The 21,143-nt window shown below is 50.0% G+C and overlaps 3 protein-coding genes across 8 annotated transcripts; 1 reads left to right on the top strand and 2 right to left on the bottom strand.

The window, feature by feature from the left end:
- Nucleotides 1-225: 225 nt before the first annotated feature.
- Nucleotides 226-1,934, bottom strand: LOC101061327 (fibrinogen-like protein 1-like protein). Its single transcript, XM_003962599.3, has 2 exons — nucleotides 1,635-1,934; nucleotides 226-1,259 (listed from the first exon to the last, which is right to left on the bottom strand). The coding sequence occupies exons 1-2, from the start codon at nucleotides 1,771-1,773 to the stop codon at nucleotides 565-567; spliced, it is 834 nt and encodes a 277-aa protein (XP_003962648.3). The 5' UTR covers nucleotides 1,774-1,934; the 3' UTR covers nucleotides 226-564.
- Nucleotides 1,935-2,163: 229 nt separating this feature from the next.
- On the bottom strand, nucleotides 2,164-20,643 carry LOC105418154 (KATNB1-like protein 1). Of its 4 annotated transcripts, none has more exons than XM_029832649.1 (11): nucleotides 4,663-4,897; nucleotides 4,316-4,431; nucleotides 4,073-4,206; nucleotides 3,957-4,000; nucleotides 3,620-3,863; nucleotides 3,413-3,528; nucleotides 3,180-3,230; nucleotides 3,018-3,107; nucleotides 2,842-2,946; nucleotides 2,633-2,726; nucleotides 2,164-2,542 (listed from the first exon to the last, which is right to left on the bottom strand). In XM_029832649.1, exons 3-11 carry the CDS (start codon nucleotides 4,181-4,183, stop codon nucleotides 2,498-2,500), a joined length of 900 nt encoding a protein of 299 aa, XP_029688509.1. In that variant the 5' UTR covers nucleotides 4,184-4,206; nucleotides 4,316-4,431; nucleotides 4,663-4,897; the 3' UTR covers nucleotides 2,164-2,497. The 4 variants fall into 4 exon arrangements, with proteins under 4 accessions (XP_029688509.1, XP_029688512.1, XP_029688510.1 ...); XM_029832652.1 differs by having other exon boundaries at nucleotides 3,957-3,994; XM_029832650.1 differs by having other exon boundaries at nucleotides 4,380-4,431.
- Nucleotides 4,367-11,873, top strand: acp7 (acid phosphatase 7, tartrate resistant (putative)). Of its 3 annotated transcripts, XM_029832646.1 has the most exons (16): nucleotides 4,374-4,443; nucleotides 4,909-5,003; nucleotides 5,160-5,231; nucleotides 5,336-5,456; nucleotides 5,877-6,077; nucleotides 6,150-6,332; nucleotides 6,821-6,846; nucleotides 6,967-7,064; nucleotides 9,055-9,117; nucleotides 9,414-9,528; nucleotides 9,633-9,746; nucleotides 10,305-10,371; nucleotides 10,645-10,712; nucleotides 10,795-10,866; nucleotides 11,213-11,350; nucleotides 11,430-11,873. In XM_029832646.1, exons 4-16 carry the CDS (start codon nucleotides 5,348-5,350, stop codon nucleotides 11,493-11,495), a joined length of 1,320 nt encoding a protein of 439 aa, XP_029688506.1. In that variant the 5' UTR covers nucleotides 4,374-4,443; nucleotides 4,909-5,003; nucleotides 5,160-5,231; nucleotides 5,336-5,347; the 3' UTR covers nucleotides 11,496-11,873. The 3 variants fall into 3 exon arrangements, with proteins under 3 accessions (XP_003962649.2, XP_029688506.1, XP_029688507.1); XM_003962600.3 differs by lacking the exon at nucleotides 4,909-5,003 and having other exon boundaries at nucleotides 4,367-4,443; XM_029832647.1 differs by lacking the exons at nucleotides 4,374-4,443; nucleotides 4,909-5,003 and adding an exon at nucleotides 4,513-4,552.
- Nucleotides 20,644-21,143: the final 500 nt, after the last annotated feature.

The raw sequence follows: 21,143 nt of genomic DNA, 5'->3' as shown, positions 1-21,143 counted from the left end.
AATTCCTGTTGGTGTAAAGGGCTAGTCCGTGTTTTCTCAGACTGCAGAATCTGTTGGCAGAGATTGAAATATGACGGTTTTCTGAAGCCTTTTCACATGTGCCAAGAGTGTAAACAACCTATGTTCCACTTCAATGACGTTTAAGAAGTCTAAGTTTAGTAAAACATGACAAATGTCAGCATTTAGGTGAGAAAAACAACAAAAAAGGGGATTCAAGAGCACCCATTGTTTCTCGTCATCTGTTTAATCCCTCCCGATTTCTTTTTATTTGTTTTTCATGAGTAAACAGTGTTTGTTTGCTACGAAATACCATAAATCAACATGCCATGGTCCCCGAACATTTGATGTAATGTGGCCAGAAAAAAAAAGAAAAAGCAGAACAATGTTTCCTGTGAGTGATGGAGTGACAGCGCTTTGCTTCCTGTGGTGACGGCGTTTGATGGGTTGCAGCTACACTGTGGTCTGAAGTAGTGTTCTCTTCTCAGTATTTTGTGACCATGCTCATGCATTTATGAATAAAACGTGTTGAACTGTGACGTACGGCAGCAGGTTTCCCAGGAAGTCCTACAGCTCGTCCTTCCGACATTCTCGGCTGGGAACCAGTTTGACCGTATCGGATGGTCTCACCATCATCCACGCGTACTTGCACAGTCGTTCTTTGCTGCAGTCCTTTTGCCAGTAGATGACGTTTCGGCGGTTGAGGTTGGCTCCGGCGCAGGCGTCGTACCACCAACCCCCTCCTGGGACACCTTGGAACTCCAGCTTTGCGCAGTTTTGGAAGTAGTTGTCGTTGTCTCTGTCTTTGGTGGTGAATCTTTGGTTGTCGTGCAGGTAGTTCTCGGTGTCCAGGGTCAGAGCGTCCACGGCTGTTCCCTGGAACAGCCCCAGCCTCAACCTGTAAGCCGACGACTCGTCCTCCACCAGGAACGGATCGTACTCCCCGAGCTTGGTGGTGGCGTCTCGGTCCACCAGCTTGACTCCCAGTTTATATCGGCCGGGACCACGTGTCAGCTGGTGGAGGTACTCGTTCCCGAGCCAGTGGTCGCCTGTCACCTCGCCGAAGCCGAACTTGTACTCGGCCCAGGTGCGATCGAAATCCACGCTGCTGTTGACGGTGATGTGCTGGAACACAGTCCAGCCACCTTCCTCCATGGCACAGTAGACCACGATGGGGGAGTCGCCGGGTTGGATCAGGTACACCCCGTCTCTGGCCTGGCCTGAAGACGTCATCAGCATCTCATAACAGTCCCTGGGCAGTGCTGTTGATCAGATCAATATATCAGTCTTTGATTAGATTAAGTGATCAAATCGTCCACCTATGTCATAGGTAAATACAATAATAGGGACATTTGGAGCAAGCAAAGACATTTTTACAGTGACTTCTGCAGGTTTTATGTAGCTTCCCCTCATTTTATCATGGATTAGTACAGAGCTAAGAGCAAATCACTCACTTTATTTTCACATATATTGATTATTTCATTTTACAACAGGCATAAAAGTTAGTGGTTTGCATTAGGAACTGGAATTTGACCGTAAGAACTAAAGAAAATCTGATAAGAAAAGTATAATTCCCCATTTAAACTCTTCATTACCAATAGAGTGAACTGAAAGTGAAAGCATTTATACGTAAGTACCTTTTATTCCACGATTTAGGACCAAGTGGTGTTCGTGTGGATGAAGGAGATCCAGGTTTTCAGCACCCAGATGCTCCGTGTCAACTCCGCCAAGCATCAGCAGAGCCGCTGTTGGCACCCACCACCTCAAAAACGCCATCCTTTACGTTCCTCCCCAGGCAAATCAATCCACACAACCTTCTTACTGAATTCAGCTTTTCAGTCTGAAGAAAGTATGAACGTGCTCAGCTTCGCCGGAGCCGCAATAGTGAAATCCCGGAGCGCTTTCAGTGTCTCCAACTGGACTTCAGCCTCAGGTTGACATGGCAGTGACACAAACACAGCACTTATCTGTGTCAAGTGAGATAAAACCTGAGTCGATGGGCAGATATGAGCTATTTAAACCCAGATGACTGACACCACTTTAACACTGTTAAAGGACTGAAGTCCAGATGTGGAGGAGTTTTGCCATTTGGTAGATTTTTTCCCCTCGAAAGAAGCATTTGTAGTAGCACAAAAAAAAAAAATCCAAGCTCCATAAACCCTAAAGTTCAAACTTTATTGAACGTAAATGGAGCAATCACACTCACACACTCACAAAGCGTTTCCATCCTCAACAGTTACATCATTCCCCCCCGCCTCCCCATTTCTCTGACCCAATGGAATGAAATGATAAATATTTTCTTTCGCTTCCTAACATCCCACATTCCGAGCAAAAATCGAGCCATAAAAATGACATTTGCACAATTTCAGTCCTTTTCTTCAAGTGGTTCAGCAGAACAATAAATAAGCTGGAGGGAGGCACTTCAGGCCAAAACAAAGCAGCAGCTGCAGCTTTAATCTGGAGGTTCGGAGTTTTGTGGGCCTGCTAACAGAGGAGCGCTTCACCCGCTCCGCCACTGAACTCCAGGAAGGAATGAGTCGATGACCTATGAGGGGAAAAAGTGTGTTCTTCCTCAATCACAATTCTAGGCCTCTGCTGGGTGTGATAATGATGTGTTTATATATTCAGCACTGACCTTTGCCAAGTCTCCAGCAGGTCCTGGAAGGTATTTCAGCGACGGCTCCTGATGCCAAAAGTCCGACAGCTGCTGATTAAAGACCTGGAAATTTCTGCGAAAACGTTTGACTTTTAACAACATTGTGTTGTTTACAACAATCCATATAATTAGGAAATATTTCAGAGGGCAGGAGTGAATAAAATTGTAATTAACTACAGGAAACGTACATATCCACCGGGCCAGTGGTTGATTGGCTGCTGCCAGATGTTTTTAGCTCCTCGCTCCAGCGTATTAAAACAGAATTTATCCATTTTAAACCAACCAGCAGATACCTGTGGAAACCAAGTCCTGTTCAGCTCTGTGCAGCTTCTACTTCTACACTATCATGAGCAGTGAAACCTACTCTTCATATGGGCTGGTGAGGATTTTCTGCACTAAAGGAAAAAGGTCAACACAGCAGCCAATGGTGATCCTGGGTGACATCTCATGGATGCTGCGGAGAAAAGTGACACTTATTCCACTTATAATACGTACTTAGACTTCTAGAAATGGTCAAGTAACCCACCTTTTGGTGAGCTGGGGGAGAAAGTCAACAAACACACTGGTGTCTGGGATTCTGTGCAAAGATGAGCGGCAATACTTTGAATCTCACAAACATTTCGTGGAAACTCTCAACAGTTGAATCGATTAACGTCAAAGAGCACAGACAGGATGTCCTCAGGCTCTAAAAAATGTATTTTTATTGTCAAACATCTGAATAAATAGTGTCTTTCAGCTGTGTCTGGCAGGAATATGAACCTTAGAAAGTATGCCAACAGCTCTCCAACATTTCTGTGCCAGAGGGTTGAAGACACTTTCAGTCTCAGGCTCCTCCCAGACAGCACCTCCATCATTGTTCCGTGATCTTGCGAGAGCTGAAAAAGTTTGCATCTTATAATTATGTCCAAAAAGGCAACACGCAGAGCAAAAACAATGCGTAATTACAGCTGCGACGATATGTCTGACCTCACTGAATAGGCTGCACTCATCCTGATCCAAGCCAGTGTCGCCAGTCCTGCGCCTGTTAATGGTGTTGACTGGGAACTCCAAAGAGTCCAGGACTAACGGCTCCTGTTGTCCATCGTTGTTTGAAGGAAAGAAAGTCTTTCCTGGCTGTTTCCTCCGAGCCAGAGGGTGGTGGGACTTCCTTTTACACGACACTACGCGCTTTACTCTGCCTGTGTTGTTGCCGGAGCGATTCACTGGATACCTGCAGACAGACGGAACTGTTCCAACATCTCTGGAGATGTTCATATTGCTGAAAAGAAACATGCTGTAATTGACAGATTAAATGCACACCTACCGCTTCTTAGTGAAATCTTCAGTTTTATCAGGAAACGCCTGCATCTAAGACACATACATTTTTGTTCATAAACATGTAGTGAAAAGGTGTGCAGAATACAGTAACAGATTGCTCACCTCATTTGTCTTTCTCCCATGGGAATAGTTCACTGCATAGTATGTTGCATCTTGGTGAAAACGCTGCTCCAGATTGTGGCTCACTTCATTTTCAGTCTTAGAGTCCATCATTTGACCTGCGATGGAAGGCAGCTCTGTACAGACAAATACATGTATAAACTGTACAAGAAAATCCCAAACAGAAAGACACTGCTATTTCAACGGAGAAAAATGAGGTTATGCTTGTAAATATAACACTCACACGGTTTAAAATCACCGTCACAGTGTCGAAACACAATTTCCCACAATCCAGTGCGCTGTTACTCACATCACGTGACGTAACCAGGAACCAGGCGTCTCGGTCTCAAGATGGCTGAGTTCTAAATATATAGGTCATAATTTAATTTAAAGATCTATTCTTGCTTGACAGTTTTGTATTTGTCCAGGGGCGTTTTGCTATTTAGTCTGGCTGCGAAGAGCCAGAATAAATGTTTTATGTTGGTACGTAGATGCAGGTGAAATGGCTAACAGTAAGCTAATAAATCTGAAATGAACTTGTATAACAAGTTGAGTTACAGTCACCGCTAATCCCGAGGTATAGAATCACTCACCTTATTTATTTTACATTAAAGCAGCGTCATCCACTTAAACCGCGCGTTGGATTGGTTTACAGACTAGCATTTAAATTAAATCCCCACAATGTTTAGAAGAATAACGCGTCTCGTTCCTTAGAACTAGACAAAGGTCCTTTTCATAATGAAGCCGTGCTATGCGCGTCATCTAGAGACTGTAATCAAATAATTTGGTTCTATGACCATCCAGGTTACACTATTTAAATCTTCTACTAAACTGTTTAGGCTGTAAGAAAACGTGTGGCTCCATCACCTGTGGCCCCTTTATACGGATCATCACTGAGGCATATGAGCTGTTTTCCTCAGCCCATCGATCAGGGGCAAGTGCAGACTTGTATAATAAGTTTATATTTAAAGCCCACGTTGATGTCAGCAACCTTCCACAATGCGCAGTGTAACACAGCATCAGCTAATTTTCTTTAAATTGCAACATCATTTCTGGGTTTGCTGACACTTTTTTTTAATTTGTTCTGTAGCTACAACGTGCACATTGACTAATGCGCCGCCAAAGACCCGTGGGTTTGCCTTCACACTAACCGTGAGCTCAGGTAGGATATTTTCAAGTGTGTCATGTGATGTTTTATGCTGCATTATGCAGCAAAAACGTGCCTTTTTCCGGGTATGCTCATTAACCTGGTGTTTGCTGCTGCAGGTCAGTGTGAAAATGGGGTTTTCTCCGGCTGTCTGTGCTCTGTTAAGCCTCTCACCCCTGCTGGTTCTTGGTGTTCCACCCATCAGGACCCAACCGGAGCAGGTTCACCTGTCTTATCCAGGTAAGGGTTTGAACAGCCACAATGCAGTCAGCCTCAAATAGATCTTGCACATGGAGGCAGAGAGACTTCTTGGAATGTACTGATTTATTTGATTAATAGGATGGCGGCCGGTCAGAGCACTATAACAAAGCAGATTCCAATGGTTTTTCAGGTATTTATTAAGGACTCTGAGGTTGGGCAATCGGGCGGTGTTTTTAACTGCAATTCGCGCCAGTAGGCGGTGCTGTTGAGCCGTAACCGGTTGGGCTTTCTCATGACACGAGACTAGGATAAAGCTGATCTGGAACCAGATTTTCATACTGAACTCTGCAAATAAATCAGTTGCATTTATTGGCCAAACAAACCTTGCCACCAAGAAAAGTTCCACTGAAACACAACTGAATCCTTTCATTAGATGGCTCGGTGTGACTCTCTTGACAGGGGTGCCCGGTTCTATGTCGGTGACCTGGACCACCTTTAATAAGACAGAGAGCGTTGTGGAGTATGGACTCCTGGGGGGTCAGCTTTTTGAGATGAGCACCAAAGGTGAGTGGACTCTGTTTGTGGACTCGGGGGTGGAGAAGAGGAAGATGTTCATCCACAGGGTGACTCTGACAGGCCTCAAACCTGCTGCTACGTACGGTGAGTGGCGCTGCATCGGACCAGTCTGTCAGCAACGTTTCTCTGTGCCCACATCCTTCTGTGTGATGGCAGTTTACCACTGTGGGAGTGATGAGGGCTGGAGCGACGCGCTCATGTTCACTGCTTTGAATGACAGCTCCAGGTTCAGTCCCAGGTTTGCTCTGTACGGAGACCTGGGCAACGAGAACCCTCAGTCCTTGGCCCGTCTGCAGAAGGAAACGCAGCTCGGCATGTACGACGTCATCCTGCACATAGGTGCGTTCTGAGATCTCAGATTGGAAGCAAACACAACGATGACGACAGTAGACAGTGTTTTACCATAGAGGACAAAAAGGGAAGCCACGAGAGCTTAATCCCCCTCTAGTGGTGGGATGCAACACAGGCTGCACCTCTCCTTTAGTTTTATCAGGACCAAATTAAAAGCTCAAATAAACCTTTCCCTCCAAAATGTTGTTATTCTATACTTTATTTTTAACCACAATGGCAACGTTAGGTTATTGCTGAACTATTGACCTTAGTGTGTCATTTTTAGCTGCTGCTTTTCTTCCAGCATAGGTTAGTAAGATTGTCGAGTGTCACGGCTGCTGAAAGATGCTAAGCTAAATGGAACGCCGTCTGCCTCTTGCATCACAACTATTACCCAGAGGACAAGACAGCGTCTTGAACCTTAATATTCAAGTAAATCTTAGCAGGTGGCACCAAAGGAACACTTTTTCTGATTGGAGGGTTCTCTTTTCTTACAGGGGACTTTGCTTACGATATGCATGAGGTATATATTTTTATTTCTTTTGGTTGTACAGTCCTTTCAAAATCCCTTCATTTTTATCTGAAGACGAGTTAAATGCATTCATAGGTGAAAGCCTTCTAATGCTTAATGACACTGTTGTAGGACAACGCCAGGATTGGAGATGAGTTCATGAGGCAGATCCAGTCCGTAGCGGCCTATGTTCCCTACATGACCTGTCCCGGCAACCACGAGGCCACATAGTAGGTGGAACCTTCTTGTTGGTTTTGGGTGTTTGCTGCTGCCCTCAGACACGAGCGCGTCAGAAACCGCCAAGTCATCGCTGAAGGAATCCGACTGTTTCTGATTGGGTTTCGTACCGCGGCCTGCTGGAGCGGAGAGCAGCACATTCTGTCATCTGCCGTGCACGGCGAGATCCCGATCGATTGAATTCAAGCCCGGCCGCTGCGAATGTGGAGACACGCGCATATTTTAACAACAAAACAACCAAATTTGTCCTGCTGAAAACTCTTCCTCTCACACTGTGGAACAGATGGGATGGATTTTTGCTCTGGGGGAACATTGTGAACCACCAGCATCTAAACAAGGCAACATTTTCCAAAGCGGTCGCTCATGTGAGCGGCAGCTCTCAGCACGGTGCCTCTAGATGAGCGTCAGACTACATTTATTTGAATATGATATGAGATCTCACAGCCCATGTGCGTGAATAGGACGCCTGCGTCTGCTGTTTCAGTCGTTTCCCTGCACTCATGATCGTCCAAAGTGCTGTGCAGTTGGCCTCTGCCGGCTCCACCATATGGAAAATGACTCACGTCGGCTTCTGAATTTAGGAAGTGCAAACAGTAGTCTCTCTTTTTGTTGGCGGGGCACCCTGAAATAAGAACCCGCCATCAAAAGCCATAGCTACAGCATTACATAATCAAATAAAAAGTCCAGCTCTTCTCCCGCTCATCCATGCATAAATATCTGTTTTGTTCTGCGGTGTTGTTGAATCCAGATTCCCCGCGGCTGGTTTCGCCGCTCTCTTCCCCTCCTAACCGTTTTGCTCCCTCTCGCTTTAGCTCCTCTTCTCCTGTTCCCTTTCCAACCTCAGAACAATCGAAAACGGCTCCGACTGCGACTGTTTTCAGTCAGAATTCCGTTGGGATGAGAACAGCGGGCCCGCCGAAGACGCTAAGGCCCCAACCACGACAGCGTTTGTGCACCGTTCAGGGCCTGAGAGGGGAGCTACGTGAAGCAGCTTCCTGTGACGGGGGTGACAACGAGATGGGAGAAAGTTTGAGAGGGAAAGTCCTGTTGGCTCCCAGTTAACAGCGACCGAGCTTCTCCGGTTGTGTGGAAAGTAAACACTCATGGAAACAAGCGTTTAGCCATACAGGACTCTGCCGGTGCCGACGAGTGAAATAAATATACGATCATGTTTTTAGCTGAAGGCCTTTAAAGTCTGCGGTTGAATCTGTCTGAACGCATCAAGCGTGTCTGGTTATATCACTCTGGTTGGGTTTGGTTGCTTATTTCACCAAAGACTCTTCCGTTTGGTCCCCTGAAGCGTCTGTCAGTACCCGCCTGAACCACAAGATGGCGCTGTGGGCCCAGCTGCGTGTTCCTGGGGCAGCGCCGTGACTGACAAATTCGGACCATGATGGATTTTCATCTCGGAACGAGCTCTGGCAGAACCATTATGTTCTGGCACGGAGGGAAGGATATCTGTGGCCTGGACCAGCACCTTGGCCCCCGCGTGCTGGGCTGCTGCACTTGTTTTGTGGAGTTCAACTACCAAAACTACCACTTTAGGCGCCCTCTTTTCATCAGTCTTCTGTTTTTGACCGACAGTAACTTTGGAATCGGACCTGTTTTCATCTCTCCTGACTTTCCTGCGATCCTTGTTTTGTGACCCCTGACCCCACATTAACTGCCCCCAGGATTCTGCCTCCTCCCCCCTCCCTTTTATCTCAGATGAGAGAGCAATCATTCCTGTCACCTGCTCCGGTTAGTGGCCCCGTGGACCCCTGGCTCCTGCTTCCATACTCCTGCTGTCTCATTCTGCCCCCCCCCCCCCACACCTGCCGTCATCTCTGCTCTACGCAGTTATTTTAAGAATCGCCGCTCTCTGGAAAGGCTGGGAATGATCTCCGAAGTATTGTGCCTGGAGCGCACTTTAGATGTTGGATTCTGGAGAAGGTGGGGGGGGTGGATGTACTGATCCATTCTGTCTTCTCTGTTTGTTTACAGCAACTTCTCCAACTACAGGAACCGCTTCAGTATGCCAGGCCAGACGGAGAGCCTGTGGTACAGGTGAGCCGGAGATCATGATGGAACATGTTTGAGAACAGCAAAATGCTCCCAGAACCGGGAAAACCCAAAAGACCCCCCTCCTGAAGCCTCACGGGGGGGCTTTAGATCAGGGGCAGCAACACAGTAGGCAGAGGGGGGCGCCTGAGAGGCAGCTTGGATGGTGTCACATCCATCCCCACCTAAAGTTGGGCCCTGCCTGTGTTCCGGGGGTTCTGTCTCTCAACCCCCCAGAACATTCTACATGGTTCCTGTGCTGAATCGGGCCTGTGTATCATTATAGTGACGTGTGTCCACAGCTGGAACCTGGGCCCGGTGCACATGGTCTCGCTCTCCACCGAGGTTTACTTTTATCTGGAGTTCGGACTGGACCTCCTCTTTAAGCAGTACGAGTGGCTGCGGCAGGACCTGGAGGTTAATGCTGCTAACGTTTGCATATTTAAAAACCCATCAGAACCATAAAATGAACCGTGAACTCGCTCTGACTCACTGTTCAATATGTGTCTTCCGTGACTCAGGAGGCCAACAGGCCCGAGAACAGAGCGGTCCGGCCGTGGATCATCACCATGGGACACAGACCCATGTACTGCTCCGACGACGACCAGGACGACTGCACCAAGTTTGACTCCTACGTAAGGCCCGGACGACCCGTCGGCAGGGGGCGGGGTCTCAGTCTCTCTGCCCGTGTGCTCACGGTTTGGGCCCGCGCGGTTCTGAACTAGCAACATTATGTAAACGCTGATGAGTTTTCCACAAAACTATGTTGCAGAACGGGGAACAGGCCAAGGAAGGAGCCTGTAAACTGGATCTGCGTTAAAGGACGTGTCCAGGAATTGGAATTTACCGGGCCCCGGAGCCCCGCGGTACCGTACGCTCCGCTGAGCCTTATTTGATTTGGCCCCGCCAATGAAACGGCGTTTGGACCTGAAAACGTGTCAATTGAAAATCAATGGGCTCCTTCCTGACACCTACTCGTTCCCGTGAGCAGCATCCCAGACCAGAACCGCTCTGCAGGCTGGAATGCTTCATAATCGCCCTCATTTGGACCCAAATAGTTTCCACTGAGGCTGATTACTCAGTGTTAGTGGTGGGGGTGGGGGGGCAGGCATTGGCCTGGTTGGGGCCCAGTCAGGTAGCGTTTCGGGTGGTATCAGGTTCTGCTGACAGGATTCTTCTCTGCTGTGTCTCAGGTCCGTCTGGGGCGGCAGGACACCCGACCGCCGGCTCCCGGGCTGGAGGATCTCTTTTACCGCCACGGTATGTTGTCAGTCGGGCGCCCCGCTGCGCGCAGCTAATGTGGCGTCTGAGATCACAAATTTGCACAGTCAGACAAACGCCGCGGCACCGGGAGCGGTCCAAACGCCCCTGATCGGAGCAGCAGCCCTCGGGCCTGGCCGCCGTCCCATTTGCAGACGCTTTTTTTCCCGATATCACGTTTGTTCTGACTGGGTCGTTGCTGCGTTTAAGTCGCTGAAGGTTTTAATTGCTCTGCTCTCTCCCGATGGGCGCTGACCCGGATCTCTTTCGCAGGCGTGGATCTGGAGCTGTGGGCGCACGAGCACACGTACGAGAGGCTCTGGCCCGTATACGGGGACAAGGTGGGCTCCCGCTCCGGTACCCGGCCGCTCATCGGGCCGGCTGTCAAACGCCAGCCTAAGACGTTTGTGTTTCACCTCGCAGGTGTGTAACGGCAGCGCGGAGCAGCCCTACGTGAACCCCAGAGCTCCGGTGCACATCATCACAGGCTCGGCCGTGAGTACGCCCGTCAGCGCCGTCTCATTCGTGCCGCCAGGTGGGCGCAGGCTTCGACAGGCGCGTCAACAACGTCACGGTCACACATTGTTCTCTCCGGTCCTTCCTGCGCAGCAGCTGCGGAGCCGCACGACTTTAGCAGCTGCTGCGCTGGTTAGCTCGTTTCTAATGTGGTGGGGAGGGAATGCCTCATCGCAACCGCAGGTCGGTTAGTCACTGGCATCACAGAGCGGAGCGACTCGGGGCGAGGCACCGCCGCACTCGTAAATGTCACCCGGGCCGGGAGGCCGGCACGTGCCTGTGCACCAGCAGATGCTCCTGGCTCACGGCGGCTTTTCCTCCGCAGGGCTGCAGAGAGAAGACCGACCCGTTCAACCCCAACCCCAAAGACTGGAGCGCCTTCCGCAGCCGGGACTACGGCTACACCCGCATGCAGGTGGTCAACGCCACCCATCTGTACTTGGAGCAGGTCTCTGACGACCAGGTGACGCCCACAAGCAGCAGAGCGGATTTAAAAAGGGTTTTTGACCCCCTGATAACAATGACCCGTCTGTCTGTTCTAGCATGGAAAGGTGATTGACAGCATCTGGGTGGTGAAGGAAAAGCACGGCTACGCCGCCTGGTTCTGAGCACCCCCCCCCCCTCCCATGGAGAGCCCACACTGCCTGCTTATTAATTATTGACCTGTGGTTGTTGTTATGTTGTTTCATCCTCATTGGAGCTCGATGCAGGGCAGAGTTTGGTAAATGAAGGAATGCTCCTGTTGATTCTGGATGCTAGCAACGCGCCTGCTAACATGATCAAAATGTTCCTACCAGAAAGAAAGGGAAAGAGGGAGATTCTGATCGCAACTCTCTCTCAGGACTTCATCCAGAGAGATAAAGAGCACTTTAAAATGGCGGATTAATCTTTGATTTAGCATGTGTTGCTATTAATAATGCTTTTTAAAGACAGATGCCAAAAATCCTCTAATTGTTGAATAAATTCCACCTTGTTTTTAATCTGGATTTCAGATTTGTCCTTCGTGTTGGACGCAACAGTGAGCGATGGTCGCGTTCTCTCTTCTGTTTCACAAATAATAGAAACACACGACGGGGGTCCGAGAGAGGACGGTCCCGTTCTCCTCTGGGCTCATTTTTCGCTTAAAATAAACCCAGAAAGTTGCGGATCGGCTCTGCCTCCATCTCTTTATCTAAAGGACAGATCCCCCCCCCCGCCCGTCCGTCTGTGCACCGGAGACAGAGAGAGAGACCCTTATGTAACTGGTGGATTTTTGTGGTTCTGGGTACATCCAGACTAAGACGCTTTACCCAGAATGCAGTGCCTGTGCCACGGCTCTGACCACGATGTTGGCATTAACGGCTAATATGCTCAGATCTGCGCGCGTCTGCACTTTTTGCTGTTGCGCTTCATGCTAGCACCGCGTTCTAATCACATCTTGGCGTCACATGTTTACACGTATTTATTAGCACGCTGCGCGCGAGTCAGGAGCTCGTTATCCAGCGGGTGATTTAATCGTGGAATGACGTGAGAGGACGTCTGTTCATCAGCGTTGGAGACACGGAAAAGGTTCGCTCAGCATCAGAATCCGCGTTTGTCCTCTCTGGTGTTCCCTCCGTGCTGATCCACAGGTTACTCACTAGCGACTGTAGCGAAGGCCTCGCGCCCACCAACGTACGACCGGCCGAGACGAACACAGACAGCAGCGGGAGGTCTGGAAGGATGGCGGTCCAAGTGATCCCGAAATGACTGACTGGGCTAATAAGATGGGGTTGTTGTGCGGTTAGTCACCTCTGCGCGATCCCTAATGCTAAAACAGGAGCCTGGAAAGTTCTGAAGTCACGCGGCGTGCACGTTCCTGGTTATTTAGTTCATGTGATTTCTAAAAAAAACAAAAAAAAAGAGATTGATCACCATCCAGGAAAAACAAGCGGGGATGAAATAACATGTCGATTCGGATCCCTCAGCTGTTGCTGAAACGCGAGCCGCCGGTTAGCGCCAGCGGTGCAGGAGTGGCAGGTTTGCGGCGGAGCGGTCAGGAGCTTCCACAAACACAATCTGACTGGTTTATATCGCAGCAGCTTTTCTCCTGGCACATCCTGGCCGCCTCCACGATAGCGGGCTGACAGATGCAGCTGGCGCTACTCTGCGTCAAGCTAGCCTAACGCCAGTTAACGAAAACAAGGGTTTCGGCCTTGACGCGGGCTTCCCGCTTCAGCTAACCTCGAGCAGTTGGCTGATTCAAAATGACACATCAACAGCTATTCATCCTTTTCCACCCAATCCTATGGCTCAGTAAAGCGTATCAGTAATGGACTCCCCCCTCCCCCGCCGCCAAAAAAAACCGCATGCAAAGTTCTAAACATCGTGTCTTTTTCGACGCTAAAGGCTCGTCAAGTTTCCGTAAGACCTCTAAGAGCGTCCTTCGCTTAAACTCTGCGGCTTACCAGGAGTCTCTGGTAGCTCCGACTCGCTACAACAAGCTCTCGGGAGACAGGAAGGGGCTTCTGTGTGGTATTTTTCTCCGCGGGTGATCAAGGGGTGGCTTTTGATTACAGAGTTTAACCGTGGCGAGCGGGGGATATGTGGAATGACCTCAGGGAGGCTCGGATTCTGGAGCTCAGGAGCGTTTCGTCAAACCAGAAGCTCGATGTTCTTCCATAACCGAAGCGCCGGCGTCCAGCGGGCCCAGACCACCACCAAGACGGGTGTCTGGCACAGCCAGGATGGGCACCTCGCGGCGCTCCTCCGAAACGCCGCGCCTCAACGGTGAATCCGAGGCCAGCGAAGGAGCCGCGCCGGGAATGCGGAGGAAAAGACGAAACATGTTTTTTCAATTAGAACGATGTAAACGGAAACGGGCCAGACTGGAGATTTGACGAAAGCCCTTTATTATTCCAGGAGATATCAGGCGCAGGCCGCCGGGGTTGAACCAACACTCCAGGAGGAGCCAGAACTGCGTCGCGGAGGGAGACGAGCGGCACGTGTCGCGGCTCCGGAGCCACGGGCCCGGGAGGACTGCGTGTAATTGGGATTGCGTAATCGCATTACAAACAAATTGCGGTAATCTGTCTGGATTACGTGAAAACGTGTAATTAGACTTTAAAGGATTACACGGTGGGATTATCGGACCGTAAAGGTTTGCTGGGAGGCAGCAAAGGTGATTTCTGGAGGTTTAGCCACCAGTAGATCTCTTTGGACCCGGAATTACAGCGTCGAACTGTAAATTTTGGAACGGGTCAGTGCTGAAGACGAGGAGGTCGCTCAGCGGCTGAGTCACAGACTGATCCAGACTGATGCTGATAACAGGGATGAGCGGCGCCGCGGTCACTCCTCCGCTCAATGATGCTGCATTCTACCGGTAAACTCCAAAGGCCTGCAGGCATGAGCAGCACCGGCGTCACCATCCTGCAGAACCCGGCAAATATGAAGGTCAAGGCTGACCAGCACTACTGTCCTGGACACAAGGTCCTGGACCCTTTGGACCACCGTCTAAGCAGAGCATGCTTCTAGTTAGGACCACATAAGGATCTCCCAAAGGTTCTTGGTACCAGAACGCTAAGAGGTCAGTAAGGGGGTCACGTGATACATCCGGAGTCCGGTGGAAACCTGAGCCTTCCTTCAATGGCAGATAGAAATATCCCAACACTTTAATTCCTGCAGGCCTGGAAAGTTTGGAAAAACTAGGAATGTTGGTTATCGCCACAACAACTAAAATAGTAGAGGGGGCGGGGCCTGTTACACTACCCCGGCGAGCCAACAGGGGTCGGTGGATCTGCCCTGGCTTCCCTTTTTGAGGACGCCGTCTTGATTTACAGCCCGAGTTAAGACAGGGAGCTGGAAAACTGAGCCCGGAATCCTGGAAATGGAAAATAAATGAACTGTTGTTGTAGCGATGAAGGATGTCAGCGTCTGATCCGAAACGACCACGCGAGAGAGGCGTCATCTCACGTTGCGTTTGAAGCCGTCGCCGTCCCGCTGACAGTCAGGTCGTTTCCCTCTGTTTACGGGCAGCTCCGACCGGCCAGAACGGCTCTCCGCCATTCCTTGACAAGAATCCCTCCTGCCTTCGCCAACCCGCTGGTGAAGAACCAGCTCGCCACAAAAACACAGATGTCTCGGATGGCGGCAGAGAGCGTTCAGAGGACCAGGGAGAAGCTGCAGGTGGTTTTGTCATCAGGGCTTTAATGTTCTCGATGTCGGATATGTTACAACTGGACAGGAATGTCCCGTCTAGACCCGTGAAGATACCTCACGTCGGAGCTCGCCGGGCCGATACCTCAGTACGGAAATATGCGAGTTCGTTACCCACACTGGTGGCGTCCTCCCCCGGTCCAAAGACCTGCTTTTAGAGGGGTCCTTTGTTGACTGGAGGAGGTCTGCTGGGTGAACCCCGCCAGGGCACGCTCAACCAATGACAGAGGACATGCTAGCACGCTAGCTGCTAGCATTCTACAGGTCAACCCTTCTCGTTAGCCTGAATCCCTCCAGCCTGGCCGATGGTCCAGGCCAGCGGCGCTGGACGCTTGACCACGCCATCGAGGGGAAGCGACAGGAAACTAGCGCAGCCGCCAGAGGAGCTTGTTTAAATGGGACCGAAATAATGACCACGCTGACATCAGTCATTCGAGACGTCTAGCGAGGCTTTAATGCTACGGCTCCGGCGGCCGCGCGCAGCAACGACGCGGCCGCCGCGGTCGACTGTTGGAGGGAAAATCTTTTTCTTTCACAAATCCTAAACCAACAGCGGAAAGGAGTCCCGTGGCAGTACGCCGTGTTTTTCTTGCCACCTCTGCTGGTTGTTCCGATGTCACCTCAATTAAAGACCGCGGCGTGGACGGAGAACAGCGCCGGCTCACAAAGCAGGGTTTTGTTTTCAGAGGTGGTGGTGAGCCTGGAGGACGTTCTGCAGTCATTATAATCACGCACGCTTTGGAGGTTCTTTGGCGGGTTTGACTGGGTTCCAGCAGCACATGGTGTGTTTTCTCAGGTCTGATGGGGGGGGGGGGGGGGTCTCTGCAAGGGTCTCTGTTTCCTCAAGCACTTTCAATGACCAACCTGGAACCAAGAGTTCACTTTGACTTCCCTACAACTTTGCACGACAGGCCGATGGGCTGCAAAGAGGATGTCAGGAGAAAGAGCGGCAAACAGGAAGTTGAAAGCAAACAGGAAGTTGAAAGCAAACAGGAAGTGGTGGGGAAAAGCAAACAGGAAGTCGAAAGCAAACAGGAAGTCGAAAGCAAACAGAGTCTGCGGCTCATAACGTCCCAGTTTCTAATAAAGCGTGTCGTGAGGTCAGCTACGGCTCCAACGTGGAGGTGGGATATTCCTTACATCTCTGGCACTTTCTGTCTTTGCTGCGTGTGTGTGTGTGTGTGTGTGTGTGTGTGGGCTCATCTGCTTCTGGCTCCTCCTCCCCGGCCCCCCGAGTCCTCCTCTCACCCCAACCGTCCTCTGGGGTTCACTCTGCCAAAATGGACAGGATCCCGCCGCTGGTCATCGGCGGCCTACAGCCCGTCTCCACGGCAACCACGTACACATTCAGAGATGACAAACAGATGTCGGCACCCTGGTTATCAGCTTTAAAGTAAATGGCTCTGATACAGGATCAGCAGCGTGTGCAGTTTGTTGCTTTTGGAAAGTGCAGAATTTACGCTTTCACGAGGTGAAAGTGAAGAAACTGATCTTCCATCAGTCCGACCGAGGAGGAAACCCACAAGTCCTCCAGACGGAGGACGGCTCCAGCGCCGGGTGTTAAAGCCGAACAGATGATGGCTGCGATGACGGCATTGTCGGCCGCGTGGGCCTTTCGTGCTTCCTGAGCGGATGGGAAGGGCCGGACTCGCAGCCGCCTCCTCCACCGGCCTGTCGTCGTGTTGCCGGACGTCTTCCGGATGAGCCAATTTGTCTCCGGAGCCGATTCTTTTATCCTACAGACGATGGACACGCAGGACAGCGCCTCTCCCCCGAAAATCTGCTTCCAAGCTCTAAAAAAGCTCTAAAAAAGTTGTGAAAAGGCTCTAAAAAGCTCTGAAAAGCTCTAAAAAAAAAGCTGTGAAAAAGCTCTGAAAAGCTCTAAAAAAGCTCTAAATAAGCTGTGAAAAAGCTCTAAAAATCTCTAAACAGCTCTAAAAAGCTAAACACCAGGACGTTCAGCTGCTCTCTGCTGTATTAAAACACCGGCTGCCAACAGTAAACAGCCGTAACGGACCTTAATGGAGGGTTGATGCTGATCATTGGTTTGGAATTAAAATTGCACTTAAGTGGTTATTAATGGTTCAAACATCAGCAGCCAATCAGAGCGTCCGCGTCCAACACAAACAGCTCCAACGTGGACGTGAGGCTCAGAAGCTTAGCAGAGCGATGCAGCGCTGTTGTTGTTCCCACGTAGACTTAAAATGACTCTAATTTGCCCATAAGCCCCGCCCCCTCTATGGGACTATGGGATTGTTGTGTTTGGGAGGGATGAACAATCAATTCTAATAAAGCCTCTCATTATCCACTTAAAAAAGATCAATGCTCTCAGTTAAAGTTCTGCATCAACAAAGTTCAACTATTGAACAAACACAACGGTGCACTGAGCTCTGATGCTAACTCGTTAGCTTGGCAAAGCCAACCAAGCCTGATGTTCCCGTGGTCGGCTCTAAGCGCCGGTTAGCTTCTTTTCCCAGAAGAAGAAACACGTTCACCTCTTCCCGCTCATTTCTTCGTGAATAACGTGCAGACAAATAAGCGACAAACAACCCAAAACAGGCAGGGACGAGAGTTTCAGGTCGGTCTGAAAACATCTGGAAAACCAACCAGGTGTGTGTGAGAGAGAGAGAGAGAGAGAGAGACTCCTGTCCACATTTTCCAGCTCCCGCGGTTGAACATCGGGGAGGAAGTGTGGCGTGTGGGGAACGACCGCGGCTCGCTCATCTTCGCCGCCGGCCGATCCAAACAGGAGAGATCTTGCGGCACCTCCTCAAATAAGCTGCACGTGTTTACGGGAAAAGGCCCAAGGAGGGCGAGACGGGGCGAGACGGGGCGAGACGGGGCGAGACGTTTCAGCTGGCCAAATGGGAAAACTAAACACCTGAAGCCAAACATCAAACGGCGGCGTGCACTCGTGCGTGGTCACCAGCCCCTATAAACACTGGGAGCTCCCCGGTGTTTTCAGGATTGGCTTTTGTTCTCTGCGGTAACTTTAAAAACCAGGAAATCATAAAATAAAGTTCACTGAAGCCACCTTCATTCCTCGGGAAGACTGGAATCGTTTCTCTTTTTTTCCAACGATGCCGTGAGCACAGGCTCGGTTCTCCACCCTGATCCCAGCCTGAAAGTCTTAATGTTCTCTCTTTATTTCATACTTTATGAGTAAGTAGCTCAGCCAGCCGTGGAGGGCTCAGGGCTCTCAACGGGTCCAGTCAGGAGGATCCGGGACAAGCTGGAGGGATTAGACCTCCCGTCCAGCTCCGCAGCGCCTCAATGTTCCCCAGCCGGAGCCCAAAGGGATCCGCAAAATGATATCATCAAAAGCGCAGCTACTGGTGCTAAGCTAACATGCAAGATTCCAGCCCAAGGAGTTCATTTTGCCGCCGTGTTTAAGCATTAGCATCTTGCCCAAAGCTGTGACTGTGCAATGACTGGTGTTCTTGACCAGCAACGATGTCGTTACGGTGAAACTATGTTTTAAGCTAGCATTGTCTACGCCTAAATGTCACGATGCGATGAGATGAAGCGATCATAAATACAAACAATTCAGTCCTTTAGCATGTCGTGTAAGATTCCACCACCACTCCTCTCTTTATACACAAACTATAACAGACTGAAGTTAGCATTTAGCATCACTGCTGAAGCCTTATTTCAGCCTCCGGTGTTTTTAAACAGTTCCAGGCTGCTAAACTCCCAAAGGCAACGAGCAAAATCAAGTATCAGATGCAAGTTCCAACTGTTTGAGTTGAAAGGAAAACCACTGATTTGTGATTTATAGATGTTTGCATGAGGAGATCGTTGTAATTCTCCTGATTATCAGCAGACGCTAACGTTGCCTAACGAACATTTCCTTAAAAGGGTAAAGGGGAAGTGATGTCAGAGCGACGCCGCGGCCCTCTGTGGAATCCTGCGCGATACTGGGCCATGACGGAGGGCAGCTGCTGACTCAGTGACTCACTCTTACCCCAGAGGAGGGAAGGAGGGAAGGAGAGACGGAAACAGAGGAGCGGCGGCTCCAGACAAAGAACAGATGCAGACAGACAAACAGTTTTCAAGGAGCAGTCTGACAACGGCTGCCCTCTCCGCTCAGTGGGACCATGAATCAACGAGACGCTCCTGAAGAAACCACTGCATTTCTGCTTAGTTTAACGTTTACTGACGTCAAGACCGAGGTTTTCTCTCGCTGACTGCTAACTTTAGTGCTAACATTAGTGCTAACATTAGCACAGGAAGCTAAAACAGGGCGATGCAGATCAATGATGCAGGTGCAAAAGCTGTTAAAACAGGGGAGAAAAATATATATGAGGCCCCTGAATGACCCATCCATCATCCATCCATCATCCATCCATCATCCACCCATCATCCATCAATCCATCGTCCATCATCCATCATCCACCATCCATCATCCATCATCCATCATCCATCATCCATCCATCATCCATCTAATCATCCATCCATCCATCATCCATCCATCATCCATCCATCCATCATCCATCCATCATCCACCATCCATCATCCATCCATCCATCCATCCATCCATCCATCCATCCATCCATCCATCATCCATCTATCCATCCATCATCCATCCATCCATCCATCTTCTGGTACCAGAGTCTGTCCCATCAGGGAGAAACTCACCCTGGACGGGTCACAGTTCAGAGGTGTGTTGCTACGATGCTACGATGCTACGATGCCGCTGTGCTCGGACACGTTGACCAACAATGTGGCAGCCGTATTGTTGCCATTGCATGAAACGAGGTGACCACTCATCTCCAGATGCCAACGTTCCCGTCCCAGGAGAGCCACCGTACAGGTGCGGAAATGTTTATGGAGTCTTTGTTAGATGAAAGACACCAGCGAGCCGCTCCGGCCGACAAACAGGAACAGGGATGTGGCTCACCCAAGTGGAATGCGGCCCTCTCCTGTTATTAATTGCACTTTTTCCAACTGTCGCACGTCAAAGGTCGCCCCCGCTGACCTCCCGTTACCGTAGGAGCCTCACTCAAACAGCCCCAGATCGTCAGTATTCAGATCTTTACCCATCAGTCCGATTCAAACGGTTCTAATGAAGCGACTTTCATTAATGCTTCATTAGATATTTCGCACACTGAAATAGCAGCCAAATCTTTCCCAGTGCGTGGTTGTTTCCTAAGGTCTCACACTCAGAGGGACATGAGCATGTGTGTGTGTGTGTGTGTGTGTGTGTGTGGGGGGGGTTATTCAAGCTGATAAGGTTGTTGATTTCTCGGCCCCCACACAGTCCTCCCTCAGCAGGAAGCCGTTCCCAGGGTAGCCTTTCTGACGTGACTCAGCTTGACCGAATCAGAGTGCAGAAGTCATGACATCAGCAGTGGAAAAATCCCGTTCGCGTAAACAAATTGCTTTTGCTCCCGGAAAAAAAAAAAAGCCCACAGACACAACAGGGCGACAGAAAACATCGGAGAGGAGGGAATCACCCCGAGTACTCACCAGGAGTGAGGCGAAAGCTTTGGCCTTATAAGGTGGCTCCTCCGTGTCCTCAGGAGGGACAGCAACAACTGCAAATGTCAATAACAGGAGGGTGTCCACGGCAACCAAGGCTGCGTGTTCAAGGCTTAAACTGTGGAGCGCACAAGGATTTGTGGAGGTGGATGGAATGCCTGGTATGGCCGGCGGCACCACCAGCACACAAATCTGCTGTTTGTTAATCCAGCTCAGTCAACAAAGTTTTACTGTTGTCCGAGGTGTGTTAATAAAGTTGGATTGATTAAAGGACGCTGGCTCAGAAGACGCGGCCTTCTCGTCTGACGTAGTTACAGAGTTGGGCGTGAGCCAGGCGAACTACTGCTTTTCATTAGGCGGAATACATCATGCTAGCTTGCAATCAGCGGTCGCGTCTGGAGTGACGGGGCGGTTTGTCACTTTCTGACTGTTGCTGACTGTAATCGTCCTCCAAATTTATCTATTCTTCCCGACACGTCTCTCATCTCACATGTGCGAACAATTTTATCTGCATTTACGGCCATAAGTCTGTTAATTGGCCTGAAGGAAGAGGGTTGCCGTGCAACAAGATGCCCAATATTCAGTCTTTCAAAAAATAACAA

This window comes from Takifugu rubripes, chromosome 2 (assembly GCF_901000725.2).
Source record: "Takifugu rubripes chromosome 2, fTakRub1.2, whole genome shotgun sequence".
Taxonomy (NCBI): Eukaryota; Metazoa; Chordata; class Actinopteri; order Tetraodontiformes; family Tetraodontidae; genus Takifugu; species Takifugu rubripes.
The sequence above is the reverse complement of the archived record's forward strand: the minus strand, read 5'-3'. Positions and strand labels throughout refer to the sequence as shown.

What these genes read in the sequence shown, in the direction of transcription:
- LOC101061327 (XM_003962599.3), bottom strand. Translation starts at nt 1,773, where the DNA reads ATGGCGTTTTTGAGGTGGTGGGTGCCAACAGCGGCTCTGCTGATGCTT. An exon ending in CCTAAATCGTGGAATAAAAG is followed by an intron (nt 1,260 to 1,634) that starts GTACTTACGTAT and finishes TCTGATCAACAG; the next exon opens with CACTGCCCAGGGACTGTTAT.
- LOC105418154 (XM_029832651.1), bottom strand. Translation starts at nt 4,183, where the DNA reads ATGATGGACTCTAAGACTGAAAATGAAGTGAGCCACAATCTGGAGCAG. An exon ending in GAAGATTTCACTAAGAAGCG is followed by an intron (nt 3,864 to 3,956) that starts GTAGGTGTGCAT and finishes GTCTGTCTGCAG; the next exon opens with GTATCCAGTGAATCGCTCCG. An exon ending in CTGCTGGAGACTTGGCAAAG is followed by an intron (nt 2,543 to 2,632) that starts GTCAGTGCTGAA and finishes TTCCCCTCATAG; the next exon opens with GTCATCGACTCATTCCTTCC.
- acp7 (XM_003962600.3), top strand. Translation starts at nt 5,348, where the DNA reads ATGGGGTTTTCTCCGGCTGTCTGTGCTCTGTTAAGCCTCTCACCCCTG. An exon ending in CAAACCTGCTGCTACGTACG is followed by an intron (nt 6,078 to 6,149) that starts GTGAGTGGCGCT and finishes GTGTGATGGCAG; the next exon opens with TTTACCACTGTGGGAGTGAT. An exon ending in GGCAACCACGAGGCCACATA is followed by an intron (nt 7,065 to 9,054) that starts GTAGGTGGAACC and finishes GTTTGTTTACAG; the next exon opens with CAACTTCTCCAACTACAGGA.